Genomic DNA, 15,914 nt, shown 5'->3' with positions numbered 1-15,914 from the left:
TTAGTTGCAATTACAAATGTCTTTTAGGGCATGTTTTGCCAGAGCATCAGCTTGGAAATTATCGAGTCTAGAGATATGAGAAAAACTACACAAATCGAAACGATCCGAGAGAGAGTGGGAATCATATAGAAGCCCGCAGAGTTCTTTTGGAGAGGTCTTCCGATTGAGTGCTTGGACTAGCATCTGCGAGTTTGAAGCAAAGGAGATCTTGTTGAAACCCGATTCAATGGCAACTCCCAAAACCGTGAGAGTTGCTAGTGCTTCGGCCATCAGAGGTGATCGGATGTGGGTTGCCGTAGATTCACCTTGGAGGAGGATGTCACCGGATTGGTCTTTGAAGATCCATCCACAGCCCGTGTTCCCATTAACCTGCCAGACTGCATCCGTGAAACAGGTAATTGGGTTCTCAAAAGGTTGTATCGATCGTTGTCCAAGGATCAGAGATCTGGGTTGAACTGGTGTCCGATTGGATTGAGTCTGTTGGGCTTCCTGCCATTCTTTTGCCCGTAAGATGGCTAGAGAGATAATTTCAGTAGTTTGGATTTGGGTCTTATCAAAGAGTAGGCGGTTTCGAGCTGTCCAGCGAGTCCAGATGATCCAGGGTGCAAGGGGACCAGTCGCTATTCCAGTGGGAGGGAGGCATATGATCTTTGTAGATTCCACAAGGCCTGTTTTGAAAGATAGGGTTAATTCAGTGTTAAATCGATCTTTAAACGGTACCTGTTTCCAGACATTCACAACAAAGGGACACTGGAAAAAGATATGCGCTTCAGTTTCTGGAGCAGTAGTTTTAATTTCGGTGAGCACTTGAGATTCTAGATCTCCTTCTTCCATTTAAATTGGTTTTCAGGATTTTGTGGTATAGGTATTGGTATTGGATCTTGAACGTGTTTTTTCTGTTGTAGGGCTTCGTAATAGCCTGACTTGGCTGAATAGATTCCATCAGGGGTCGGGAGCCACGCCCAAGAGTCTGATCCTCCTTGCTTACTTGGTTTAGGGTTGAGGATGTTCTCCTCATAAAAGGGGAGGATTCTTTTGATCAGAGGAATATTCCATTCCTTAGATTGAGTGAGAAGTAAATCTGCAACTCGCAAGTGTTGGTCCTCTTTTTGTGGGGGTCCGAGAGGAGAAAAAGGTTGGTCTAAGGAGAGCCAAGGGGTTCCCCATATCGGTGTTGCTTCACCTGTTCCAAGTAGCTTGCTCAGGTCTGTCTTTAATAACTCTCTTCCTAAGCAAATACTCCTCCACCCGTGTGATGCATGATTTGGGACAGGACTCTCTAAGAAAGATGTGGTTTTATAGTATTTACCTGTTAATACTTTTGCAAGGAGACAAGAAGGTTGAGTAAGAATCCGCCAGCTGATTTTTGCTAAAAGGGCATCATTATAGCATTGTAAGTCTCTGAAACCCAGTCCACTGTCTTTGAAAGATTTAGTCATCTTGTCCCAAGCAATCCAACACATCTTCCTCTTGTCAGGTTTCTCATCCCACCAGAAGCGGGTTAGAGCGGATTGGATACGACTGCAGAGGGAATTTGGAAGCTTAAAGCACGACATTGTATAGGAGGGCATAGCTCCCAGGACTGACTTAAGCAAGGTCAGTTTTCCAGTGGAGGAGAGGAATTTGGAGGACCAGCTGAGAGCTCGTTGTTTTATCCTGTCTACAATCATGGTGAATAGGTCCTTTTTCTTCCTCCCGAATAACTCTGGTAGCCCGAGGTATTTTCCTTGTCCTCCAGTTTTGTTGATGCCAAGTTCCTGCTTAACCCTTTCTTTGATATCATTTTTGGTTTTTCTCGAGAAGGTAATGGAAGATTTGTCTTGGTTTATCTTTTGTCCTGAGGCTGCTTCATATTTATGCAGGATCTCCTTTAGTTGTCTGACACAAGTTTTATCTGATTTACAGAAAAACATAGTGTCATCTGCAAATAGGAGGTGGTTGACCCGTGGGCTCCCTTTTGCTACCCGTATCCCATGTAATTTACCATGAACTTGTGCTTTGTTACATAAGCCTGAAAGTACTTCACTACAGAGAATGAAGATGTAAGGAGATAGTGGATCGCCTTGTCTGATACCTCGACTTGGTTTCACCATTCCTTTGGCCTGTCCATTGAGGAGATAGGAATAGGATACTGAGGTGATACACTGCATGAATATATTAGTCCAATGAGGGTGGAAGCCCATTCTGGTAAGTACTTCTTCAATAAAACTCCACTCTAATCTCTCGTAGGCTTTACTCATGTCAGTTTTGACTGCCAGGTAAACTCGTTCTTGTGCCATGGATTGTTTCAGGTAATGAAGAGCTTCATGCGTGATGAGGACATTATCCGTGATTGCTCGACCAGGGACAAAAGCGGACTGATTCTGAGATATGCAGGTTTGTAATATGGATTGCAGTCGTTTTGAGATTATTTTTGCAATGATTTTGTAGAAGATTGAGCAAAGTGCTATTGGACGATAGTCAGCCACTCTTTTCGGACTAGTAATATTTGGAATCAGTCTAACATGAGTGTGGTTTGAGTGTGCCGGGAGGGAGCCAGAGGTAAAGAAGTCTTGTATCTCTGTTGTGACCTTTCCGCTTAAGGTGTCCCAATTTGGTTGATAAAAACTTGCTGAGAATCCGTCGGGTCCCGGAACTTTATCCGGATGGATGTCAAAACAAGCATTCTTGACTTCAGTTGGGGAAGGTATCTTCAGTAACTCTTCATTCATTGCTTCTGTAATACATGGTGTTAAAGCATCCCTTACTGTTGTGGACCTGGTTCTTGCAGTCGAGGTAAATAACTCTTGATAGTAAGAGGAAATAGTGTCAACAATCTCCTGTTCTTCATAGATTGCATCTCCCTGCTCTGATTCAAGAACTGATATATTGTTGATCGCCTTACGACTCTTTGTTGCAGCATGGAAGAACCCAAAGTTCTTGTCTCCTAAAGCTAGCCAGAGTTGGCGGCTGCGTTGTTTCCAAATCTCTTCCTCTTTTTGATAGGCAATTGTTAACTTTCTGTTTAGATCATCCAGTAGGGCTTGAGGGCTCTTGCCTCTTCTAGTTGATCCCTGAGGTCATTTACAGTCTGCTGATTGTTTTCTTGTTGTTCTCTTGTCCAGGTTATAATTGCGGTTCTGCACAGTTGAAGGCGTTTGTCTACTACCGCATCAGGGCAGGCGTTCCATGTGTCACAGATAAGTTTTTTGACTTCTGGTATGTGCCTTAGTCTTCTATCATAACGAAAGAGACCTTTTCTTCTTTTGCGTACAGGATCGAAGGAAGATACTAGAGGGCGGTGATCAGAGCCTTCAAAACGAAGATATTCACTTCTTCCTGACGGGTAAGCAATAGTCCATTTGCTGTTTGCCATAACCCTGTCTAGTCTGCACCTGACAATGTGTGAGTGTCTTTTCCCTCTCCAAGAGAAAAAGTTTCCTGTGTGTTGGAGATCGAACAGGTCGCAGGTAGACATAAGTGATCTTAAGTCAGAGAACGATCCTTCTGATCTGGGTGGGCCCCCTTTTTCTCATTGCACCCGATGATATCATTAAAATCTCCCGGTAGAAACCAGGGCTCAGATCGAGAGGATGTTTGCATTTTTAGCTTTTCCCAGATTTCAACTCTCTTGGTTCTATCAGGTTCTCCGTACACGAAGGTAGCAAAGAAATATCTGCCTTTTGCTTTTATTCTGGTATCGATTAGGTTATTACAGGAATTTAATATTTCCACTTCTAAGCTTTGTTTCCAGAACAGGGCTAAACCACCTGCCCCTGGCGAGAGGGGGGGAACCAAGTGGTGGGAAGGATGGTCGAGCCATTGTAGGGATTGTAGCACCATGTCATTCTGGTTTTTGGTCTCCATGAGGAAGATGAGATCATGACATATACGTTTCTTTATGTCCTTCAGTCTCTGGACTGTTGTGGGGTTCCCCAACCCACAACAGTTCCAGCTTACAAACCTTAAGGAAGAGGGGTCGGCGGATTCTGAAAATCCACCTTCTTCTTCCTACTTGTCGGGGAAAGGGAGACTCTTGGTGAAGTTGAATGAGCTGGTTGGTGAGGAGTATCGATGTCATGGGTTTGGGCAGTTTCTTGTTGAGTTCCCGAGTTTTGTGTTTGGGGTTTATCTTTTGGAGCAGAGGGTCCTGAAGCTGTTCTGACTGGTTTTTTCTGACTTTGCTTTGACGTACCAGGTTTTGATCCGCCTTTCACTTCATTTTGTTTCCTTGGGGAGCCACGAGTGAAGTTCCATTTTTGGGTTTTTGCTCCCAATAATGCTTGGTTTCCTTTTGCAGGTTGTTTTTGGATAGGGGGTCTACCTCGTCCTCTCTTGCTTGGTTCACCTTGGTCTTGAGCATGGGTAGGGGAACTGGTCACTGCTACATCGAGTGTAGTGTGTTTTAGTGAGAGATTATTAGGTTGAGGGTTCAACAGAGATGCATTAGCCAGGTTAGCTTCCATTATCGAATTGGTTGTGTTTTCCATTAGATTTTCAGTTTCACCTTGTAGTACCCTCATGCGTCTCACTGCACTCTCTTTTGGATCAGGATAGGCCATGTACTGGATTGTGACTTCTCTCAGTTCGTTTAACACTTGTTTTTTAGAGGGGAGTTGGGATCGATCCACTTGGATTCCCAAAGGTGGTGGGGTTTGAGGATCAAGGCTTGAGATATTTCTTTCCAGTGGTGGTCTTCTTGCTCTAGAAGATACAGAGGGTTCACCTTGGGGTTCCACTGATGAGTTTGATTTTTCTCTCCATTGTAGGTTTCTTGGTGGGGGAGGATGATGCCTTGAGTTCTTGTTGTGATACAGGTTGGAGGCTCTCGTTCTAGAGATCGAACGAGAGGGTGCTCTGGGTGAATATCTTCTAGCAAATGTATCCCTCTGATCCCGTGGGACAGGTCTTGTTTCAGAACGCGAGTGGTTTGGGTGTTCCAGTTGTTCATAGGAGCGTTTCCTAGACTCGAATTTGTGCCGTGTTTGGTAGCTTCTCTCCGAGTCTTGTGTTCTAATGTGTTGTTTTGGTGGTAGGAAGTTGTCCTGAGGTGTATAGTAATTCCTCGACACTGATGTACGAGTCTCACCTGAAATGGCTTGTTTTTGTTCAGTGGTACTTCCTTTCTTTCCACCTTCAATCCCGGGCAGTGATACTTGTAATGAGAGAGCCGCATACAGTAAGTACAGTAGTTTTTGAGGTTTTTGTACTCTAAGCAGATTAGGGCTTCACTGCCATCTGAAAACTCGATGATTGTTTCCTTTGTTATAGGTTGTAATCCATTAATGAGGACTTTTAGTTGGATCGACGAGGTGGAGATATTCCAGTCCAGAATCTCGCCAAGCGCTTCGCCAATAGAGAGAACCATTTCTTTTTTCCAATAGTGTTTTGGAAGGCCTTGAACTTCGAACCAAAAGGGGATCTGTGAAGGGAACGATGGTGAGATAACCGGTTCCCATCGTTGGAGAATAACCATCCATTGATCAAAATGATAAGGTCTGTTATCCATGACTTGATTGAGGTCTTCTTCGAGTTCAAATTTGAACTGAAACACACCTTGACCTAAATCGGCTCCCTCTGCTTTTCCTTTCAGGTTCCATCGATTAAGAAGGAAAGGGAAAATAGCCCACATACGTTGGTCAGCGGGGTTAGTAAGTCTGCCTATTAGAGTGAGAGAGTTTTCCCGAATTAGGTCTGTTGTATCCAGCTCTGGTGCCTTTATCCGCTTTTGGGGAGGGGTGAGTAGTTCATATCCACACATTTACCTTTCAGATGGTATGGAATACGGTTTGCCATGGAAACTCAAAGAGTTTTGATTCGCAGGGTTTGAAAAATAAAATTGATTGAAAAGGTTGTAGCAGCGGGAAAGCAGTTTTATATCAGGAAGGTTCGAAAGCAGGGGGTTCCTCAGCAAGCAAAGGTGGAAATAAATACAAAGAGGGGATTAACGTAATACCAGATTAGCAGAAACATTGAATTCTGGTAGGTGAAACTCTAAGATTTGCCATCGAGATGTGAAGACCAGATGGTTGGAGTGGGGGAGAAGGAAAATAATATTTTAATCATTTTTAACTGATAGAAACATAGGAGAGACTATCAGCAATTCAGCATTTTCGAGTTATAATCAAGGAAAAGGTTACTTCTAGAGTGGCACGTTGGTTCATATGTAAATTTGGTGTCGAACATATAATTTTACTAGGTGTTGGTCACGTACCAAGTTGTGCTCATCTTCATGATCATAGTGAGATTTGGAAATCTAGTAATATGTTTATGTTTTTCTAGGAAGAAAAACAAAACAAAGGGTGTCAATGAAGCAATCTGGGAGAGACACGCTCAAGGCTTGTTTGGCCCACTCAATTTGTTACTTTTTTGCTTATCAATTATCTCTCGCTTTTCTATTCCGGTTGGAAATGTTTTTTTTTTTGGAAAAGAAATTATTATTAGATATGATCCAGTCTTTTATCGTCCGATTAATTTTTAGGGTAAATAGTTATTGAGTAGCCAATTCACCTAATTATCTATCAGATGGTACTATTTCGACTAACAAAATTTAGTAATTTTGTAATTTTATATATGAGAAGTTTTAATTTCTCTCACTAGACATACATGATAACTCCTACTCACATCAGGTAAAAAGTATACTATATATATACCTATTTACCATCGTTGTGTGGTTTGTTAGTGTTTTCTTTTGTTGAAGATGTCAGTTTAGTTAATATTATAATATATGAAGTTGAAATTTCCCTGGTGTATATAATTAAGCATATAATTGACTATTAATGTAATCATATATATTGTTATGATTTAGAAATGTACGGTAAAATTGTTGCATACACTGATACACTGATTTCAAAAAATCTGTTGTTTAGTTAAGAGTTTGAATGTAAAGAACATATAAAAAGTAAATCACAACAATAGAGGAAGAAGACATGAAATGATTCCACTAAGTCCAAATTTAATTTTAATCATTATTTGTTTTGTATTAGTCTACTTTTTACGTCATAAGGTGACTATATATATATATATTCTCAAATGATATTTTCTGTAGTTCTAATAGTTTTTACAAACTGTTTCCATAGACAAACCACATTGATTCAACATATTTTAATAGAGATTGCAAAGCTCTTTTTATTATTATTTTATCAAGAAAAGTACGAAGAATTAAGGAGAAAAAGTGGTCTTCGAGCCTAGAGGCCTAGGATCCTCTATCCCAATTTAGTCTCGTCATCATTGTCATATCACATCATCGTGTTTCATTTAGATTAGCAAGTGTTAATAATAATTAAAAACTGTGCAAAATTATTTTTATTTTTCGAGTTTGGATTAGACCGAAGCATCTCCAATTTCACTCTATTTTAAAGTTAAAACTCTAATATAAAATAATATTTGCTTTAATTTTATTCTATATTTAACTCTATTTAATGATAGGATTGCTCAATATATATAGAGTAACTCTTTTTTCACCTCAATTTTTTTACACTAACTATATTTTAGAATTAAAAATAGAATAATACATTGAAGAAAAACAATACTTTATTTTAGAATTTTAGAGAAAAAAATAGAGATATACATTGGAGATGATCTGAAGACCTAATTACACAGTATAATGCGGTTCGGTATTTTTTTTTTTTGAACAACGCGGTTCACAGTTATTCTCTACATTTCCCATTTTAAACTTAAATATCCATGTTTTATAAAAATAAAGTTTAACTAACTTCTAGAGTAAACTTGTTTTCAGTATAATACTTTCGTAAAGTTTAAATAATTTTTAGAATAAATATTTTTTCAGTAGAATAATTCTGTAAACCAAATTGTATACCGGTAAAATTTACATACAATTAAATCAAATCAGAAGTGGAACAAACTCGAATGAGTTTCTTTTTAATTTTATACATAATATCAGAAACCTCTTAATTCTTAAGTAAATGAGTTATCGCAACATAATTTGAATTTTATATCAGAAATCTTAGATGTTAATCCAACATACAGCTTTCTTTTTTGAGTAAGTAATAGATGATTATTTGTTGTATTGATCCACTCTCAAATTATCAATACAACAAAAATAATAAATTTTAAAATGTAATTAGTATTAAAAATATAATAATCATTAAGAATTATGTGCAAAAATTAGCTCAGAGTAGTATGAACAGAAGTTGGCCTCCAATTTTGTGTGAAACGTGAAGGCTTTACATCCAGAAGAATAATTCTCCATCCTGCAAACATATTTTTTCACACTCCCGAAGATATATATGAGCTCTCTCGCAACGAAAAGGTTTTCTAAACATCAAACTATTGATAGAAATACAACTAAGTAGAAATGTAAATTAATAATTAATATCTGATTATTATTTTTTTTGTAAGAAGCCACTTAGGTCAAACAAGAAAGAAACCACAGCCGACATGAACATGAGATTAGTTTCTAGACGCAATATTTATTATGACACTTTGGTATGATCAGATCAATTAAATAATTAAATTGAAAATCTTTACTGACATGACATCAATTAATAAATAATAACATATGTAATGCAGCATCAAAGCTCAATCATATTCAATTCTGTTGCTATTATTTAACAATGATGTTAATTTGGTGGTCTATGCAACACACGGTTCATACCCTCCCACATAAAGGATATTTTCTAAGGCATTGTATGATATTTTCTACTAAAATCAATTATCCAAGAGACTATTTAGCAAAATATTGCTTGGATACTTGCTGCTAAATACACAACAGCATCAACATCAAGCGTCCGTGCAAAACAAGCAGTAAGCGTGTTCTAATTCGCGACACAAAGTGTCTCAGTCATCTTTTGATTTAATTAAAACGTTCAAATTAAGTTTTATAAACATATAATTTACAAAAATATAATAAGAATACTCAAACTAAAAAATATTTGAATTTCTGATTCAACTAGTCACCAATTTTGTTGACTAAAATTCTAATACCCATAACAATTTAGATATATCCATTACTTTTGTATGGTTTGAAAATCTTTATTTGTTTGTTTTTAGTTTCCCTTCTATAGGACTTTAACTCCGAGAACATCACTTCGTCCGTCAGCTTTAACTCGGAAAATATTACTTCGTTCTTCAGTTTAGCTTTCCTTTTTTAGACTATATTGTATTCTTTACTTGGTGTGAAACCAAGTTATAAATAAAACTTCGGATGAAAAAAAAAAATGTATATCCATTACTTTTACAATGTATTGAACGAAAGAAAAGCAACAGTATAAGAAGTGTTCCGAAAAAAGGTAAGAAGTGTTCACAAAATGATTACAAACGGACAAAGAGAATAGGAGAAAAGCACGTTTTCCAAAGTGCTCACCTTCNTTTTTTTTTTTTTTTTTTTTTGATAGAACGTATAAAAAACTAAAAAAGTCCTGAGTACAGTGATAATTGGTTTGATAAAAAAAAAGAAAAAGAACAGTGATAATTTGGAAAATGTTTATGACATGTGCAAATGCACGTAAACGAAGTTTTATACGAAAACATTCCTCTATTTCATTACAATTCCACCTTACAAAGTTTATTTTATCAGCTTTTTTAAATTATTTGGCAGAATGAAAGATTGTCATTGTTGGATATGGGTTGCGCCCAATATGCCACTCAGCCCAACATAACAAGCTAATTTTAATTTTGGCCCGATAAGATTGTGAGAAAGTCATTAAATATTCCGTAGAGGGCAATTTCGACAATTCGCACCGGGAACCCTACGGAACCCTAGATCAACAGTCCGCTATAAAAGGCAACAACATTTATTGGGATCACCATTCGGACTGTAGGACAATACCCATGAGAGCAATACTTTGCATCGAAAATTGTTATTGTCTTTTGTGTAATTCATTTCCGCTTTCGAGCTCGTCATTATTGGCTTGTTAGTTCTCATGTGAACTGACGAGCTCAATCTTGACTCGTGTTAGTGACGACCTCACGTTTTTATCGTTAATAAAGAACTAGCTTCACTCTTTCCCCAAAAACCTTTATTTACTTAGTATTGTGCAATCCCCGGTACAAACAGTCATCATTCGGTGTACATCTTATTCAATATGTTTGTTATACCATCAACAAAAAAAAATCTCACGCAATTGGTTTTTACTAGTATTATAAAAACAAAAGAGTGGTGTTTTTTTGGTAAGTCAACTCTCAAATAATTCTCAAACAAAATGCACAACTATTACAATTCATCTTGGCCACCATAGACATCTAATTAAAATGGTAAATGAATCTGATTGCCTATATATTTTGGCGATTAGTATATATGAATTCTGATTCAAAAACTACTTTGTGTTATGAAAAAATGCAAAGTTTGGTAACTTTTTATTTTTAAATAAACTATTATAGAGAAATTGTTAAAAATATTTTTTTTGTAGATATTGTAAATCTAGCAGGAAAGTTGTTGTTCCATTGATATTTACAATACTTTATATACATCGATACTAATCTCTAAATGAATACTATGAACGTGATACGTCAAAACTATTTGATATTTACATAGTATTCCTCAACACTCCACCTTAAGATGGCGCATGAAGGTACCGAATGCCCAACTTATGAAGAAGATGATCTAATTGTGGAGAACCAAGAGCCTTAGTAAGCATGTCTGCAACTTGATTAGAAGTGTGTATCTTAGCTGTCTTCAATACACTGACCATAATTTCATCTCGAACAAAGTGACAATCCATTTTCTTAGTACGTTCATGGAAGACCGGATTTACAGCAATATGTAGGGCGGCTTGGCTATCACAATAAAGTGTAATCGGGTCGGGATGAGAAATACCAAAGCATGAGAGTAACTCTTGATCCCATTTCAACTCATGTGTGGTATAACTCATAGCACGATATTCAGATTCCGCAAAAGACATTAAAACAATCTTTTTGTTTCTTGGTTTTCCAAGCAATCGGAAAACCACCGAGCAAAACAACATAACCTGTTAAAGATCGTCGCATTAGTGGACACGCACCATGATCTGAAATGGTGTATGTCGTTAAACGTAGATCAGTATGTGCAGCCAACAGGATGCCTTCCCCTACTCCTTTTAATTAATGAACAACACGAATAGCAACATCCCAATGCTTCATCTTTGTCTGTTTTAAAAATTGAGAAGAATGTGAACATGATAAAAACGTTTCTGACATGTAAAAGTAAGATAAACAAGTCGTCCAACAAGACGAAGATACTGAGCCGGGTCAGGAAGCAGAGTACTATCATCTCTACTCCTAATCATGTTTTGTTGACGTTCTTCTCTAATAATCTGTTGATACAACTGAGACAGTTTGGGAGGGACCCGATGCTGGTTATAGTTGAGCGTACCGTCCCAAATCTGACTGTATCCAAACCATTACGAAATGTATTTATACATTTTTCATCACGATCCTCCTCCAACTGTTTTGCAAGTTCACCACACGAACATCAGCGAATTGGTTTATAAACTGCAAGTTCATCCCACATTTTTTTAAGTTTTCCAAAGTACATCATCACCATATCTCCATGTAGTCTGCAGTTCACCATATCTCCACGTAGTTCACTAATTCTTGGACCATTACCAGCCGAAAACTGTAGTTTCAGATCATCCCATAAATATTTCACATCTTCAACCATTGAAACAAAAGTTCTGAGAGTTGGTTCACTACAAGAAAACAGTTGATTTGCGACGGTATTACGCCCTCGCATATTTGCGACGGATTTACGAGTAATTTGCTAGAAACAAGAGGGTACTTGCAATTCCCTCGCAAAATTTGCGACGGCAAAATCCCTCGCAAAATTTGCGACGGCAAAATCCCTCGCAAATTTGCAAGGGAGTTAATACAGTTTTGCGAGTCTGCGAATATTCCTCGCAAAAACCTCGCAACTCCCTCGCAATATTTCGACGGGTTAGCGATGAAATATTCCGTAGCAAATTTGCGAGGGAGTTGCAAGGGACAATGATATAGGCAGCCACGTTTTCCCTGAGTGTAACTGTTTTGTCGGCAAAACAGTAAAAGTCTCGCAAATCCCTTGCAAGAACATAAAATTTTTAAATATCCCTCGCAAATCCCTTGCAAATTTCCCTAGCAGTTATTTTTAGTAAGCCTATAAATAGCAAGTTCATGATCCATGGAAACCACAACACAAAACACTTCCAACAAAAACACTTTTACTACTAAAAAAAATCTTGTGAAAGAAAAAAAGACCTAAAAAATTTTAAATTCTATAATAATGTTTGGAGGCGGGCAGCATGAGATATACACAATGCGACAGTAGATGTACAATCACAGAGATCCGGAGACCGGTGATGTGACGAGAGAGTTTTGTGATGGGTTGCGCGCTTTCATGTACCAGGCGACAAACCAAGACTTTGCTCGTGAAAACGGTACAATATTTTGTCCATGTCCTAAGTGCTGCAACGATAAATATTTGGAATTTAATCTAGTGAAAAAGCATCTTTATAATAGAAGATTTATGCCAAATTACTATGTATGGTTTTGTCATGGAGAGGGTTGTAGCAGTAATGTTGGAAGTAGTAGTATGAATTATGCTGTTGATCAACCTAGTAATTATGGGCATCAAGAATCTGATCAATTTGGTTTTTATGGCTATAATGAGGAAAATAGATTAAACTACTGCTGCATTTCCTGAGAATAATACGGAAGAACCCAACGTAGATGCACAACATTTTTATGCTATGTCAGATGCTGCAAATCAACCTATCTATGATGGATGTAGAGAAGGGCATTCTAAGTTATCATTGTCATCTAGGATGAAGACAATTAAAATTGATAATAACTTAAGTGAGAATTGCATGGATTCTTGGACTGAACTCATTAAAGAGTATTTGCCAACTGATAATGTATCGGCTGAGAGCTACTATGAAATACAGAAGTTGATTGCGTGTCTTGGATTACCATCTGAAATGATTGATGTGTGCGTTGACTATTGCATGATTTTTTGGAAAGATGATGCTAAGTTGCAGGAATGTCGGTTTTGCGGGAAGCCGAGATATCAACCTACTCAAGGAAGGACGCGAGTGCAATATAAACGTATGTGGTACTTGCCTGTTGCTGATAGATTGAAACGTCTATACCAATCAAAACGGACTGCAGCGGCAATGAGATGGAACATTCTAATGAAGAAGGAGAAATTACACACCCATCTGATGCAAAGGCGTGGAAACATTTTCAATCGGTATATCCTGACTTTGGTCAAAAGTGTATGAATGTTTATCTTGGGTTGTCTACAGATGGTTTTAATCCATTTGGTATGTCAGGGAGGCAGTATTCTTTTTGGCTTGTTATATTGACGCCATACAATCTTCCTCCAGATATGTGTATGCAAAGTGAATTTCTGTTCTTGAGTAGTTTGGTACCAGGTCCAAAGCATCTGAAGCGAGCTCTAGATATCTTCTTGCAACCTCTGATTCATGAGCTGAAGCATCTGTGGTATGAAGATGTTCAGACATTCGATTTGTCGCGAAAACAGAATTTCAATATGCGGGCAGCGCTAATGTGGACGATTAGTGGCTTCCCTGCGTACAAAATGTTATCTGGGTGGACAACACACAGAAGATTATCATGTCCTTATTGTATGGATTGTACCGAGGCATTTCAGTTAAAGTATGGGCGAAAACCTTGTTGGTTTGATTGTCATCGTCGGTTTCTTCCCTTGCATCATCCGTACCGGAAGAACAAGAAGTTGTTTAGAAAGAATAAAGTTGTGTGCGTTCCTCCACCAATTTATGTCTCTGGAAATGATTTTTTTGAGCAGATTGATTACTATAACGCTCAAGAAACATGTAAACGTGGGGGTAACTATCACACAACATCAAACATGCCAGATGGATATTGAGCTGATCACAATTGGCACAAGCAGAGTATTTTTTGGGAGCTTCCATATTGGAAAGATCTTCTATTGCGGCACAACCTTGACGTGATGCACATCGAAAAAACTTTTTCGATAATTTCATCGTTACGCTTCTGAATGTGCAGGGTAAAACAAAAGATAGTATGAGATCTAGGTTGGATTTGGCGGAAATATGTGCAAGGATCGATTTACATATTAGAAGAGATGGGAAATTACCAGTACCCCAGTTTCGATTGTCAGCAGAGGCTAAGAAGGTGTTGTTCGAGTGGGTTAAATATGAAGTGAAGTTTCCAGATAGATTTGTCTCAAAATTTTCAAGATGTGTGGAGCAAGGCCAAAAATTTTCAGGTATGAAGAGCCACGATTGTCATGTCTTCATGCAACGGCTACTACCATTTGTATTTCTTGAGCTCTTGTCAACACATGTTCATGAAGCTATTGCATGTATCTAAGTATATAATAATATATATTTATTTATGTATTGATATATATTTTGTTTAATTAATTTACCCATGAATTTTTTATACTTTGGTTCGTAGGTATCAGAGTTTTTTTCCGGGACTTATGCACTAGAACATTGACCATTGATGGCATAGAGCAGTTACGAGAAAATATTCCAGTGTTAATTTGTAATTTGGAGAAAATCTTTCCTCCTGCTTTTTTTGATGTGATGGAACATCTTCCAATCCATCTACCACATGAAGCTGATCTTGGTGGGCCAGTGCAATTTCGCTGGATGTATCCTTTTGAGCGGTTTATGAAAGCACTTAAAGGAAAGACCAAAAATCTTGCCAGAGTTGAGGGATCGATAGTCGTCGGGAGTTTAACAGAGGAAACGTCTCACTTCACATCATACTACTTTAGCCCCACCGTGAGAACCAAAAAAACACGTACTCGACGATATGATGACGGAGGCGTTACACCTACATATAACGTTCCTGATGTTCCAAATATCTTTGCTCAGATAGGAAGACTTGCTGAAAAGTTAAAGGAAGTTTGGTGGGAAGATCAAAGCTATTGTCGAGCAGCTCACAATTACATCTTGAGGAATCTAGATTATGTTCAAACTTTTGAAAGATATATTTTTTTAAAAACTAAAATTAATTTTATTTTCTAAGATAACAAACTAATAAATCTCTATTTTTAAGACTTTTTGAAATGTTGATTCGTGAAGCATATCCGAATTTAGAAGAATCTGACTATAAGGCTTATAAAGAGCGGGATTTTGCTAATTGGTTAAAATACTATGTAAGTATATATATGAAATAAATTAAACTATACGTATTACAATTTTTAATTTAAATAAACTTATGGTCTAAATATCTTTTTCGTTTATATAGGTTCAGAATGGATGTGGAAATGAACCCTTGCCTCTTTGGTTGCATGAGCTCGTTCAAGAACCAAGAGCGAAAATCACTACCGCTCCGATGTACTTTAATCGCGGTTATACTTTTCATACGTACGCATATGGAAGTCGCAAAGCTACAACAAATTATGGAATCTATGTACAAGCTGGTGATAGCGATTTCTATGGCGTTTTGCAACAAATATTAGAAGTTGATTATCGAGGCCTTCTGAATCTGAGATGCGTACTTTTCAAGTGTAACTGGTACGATCCATCGGCCCGAGGCGTTCGAGTAAATAATTGGGGAGTTGTTGATTTGAATGCGAACAGATCGTACCCCAAATTTGATCCTTTCATCCTAGCATCACAAGCACAACAAGTGAGCTTTCTGTCCTATCCTCGTTTAAGGCCAAGACGTGAAATATGGTTATCAGTCATTAAAGTTAATCCTCGAGGCCATCTAATCGGGTTAGTTGATGATCAAGTCGTGTTGCAACAAGAAAATGTCAGTGAAATTTCCATTCCAAACATATCAACAGAAGATGTTATCCACATTGATCCACAAAAGAGGCAAGTAGAAGATGTTGATGATATTTCTGAAGAAGAGGGTGAATTAGACGAATTTGAAGAGTCCGATGATGGAGAAGATTCTAACGATGATAATGTAATTTCTAGTAGTTCAGAAAATGAATCTGATTGACCAATTGTAGTTTTTGTTATTTTTTTTTTAAATAAGATTTATCAATTTGCGAT

The 15,914-nt window shown here is 37.7% G+C and overlaps 1 protein-coding gene across 1 annotated transcript; it reads right to left on the bottom strand.

The window, feature by feature from the left end:
- LOC104727990 lies at positions 1-3,355 on the bottom strand. Its single transcript, XM_010447037.1, has 3 exons — positions 3,149-3,355; positions 888-3,053; positions 1-720 (listed from the first exon to the last, which is right to left on the bottom strand). The coding sequence occupies exons 1-3, from the start codon at positions 3,353-3,355 to the stop codon at positions 1-3; spliced, it is 3,093 nt and encodes a 1,030-aa protein (XP_010445339.1).

This window comes from Camelina sativa, chromosome 11 (genome assembly GCF_000633955.1).
Source record: "Camelina sativa cultivar DH55 chromosome 11, Cs, whole genome shotgun sequence".
NCBI lineage: Eukaryota > Viridiplantae > Streptophyta > Magnoliopsida > Brassicales > Brassicaceae > Camelina > Camelina sativa.
Note: the sequence above shows the minus strand (reverse complement) of the source record. Positions and strands in the feature narration are given on the sequence as shown.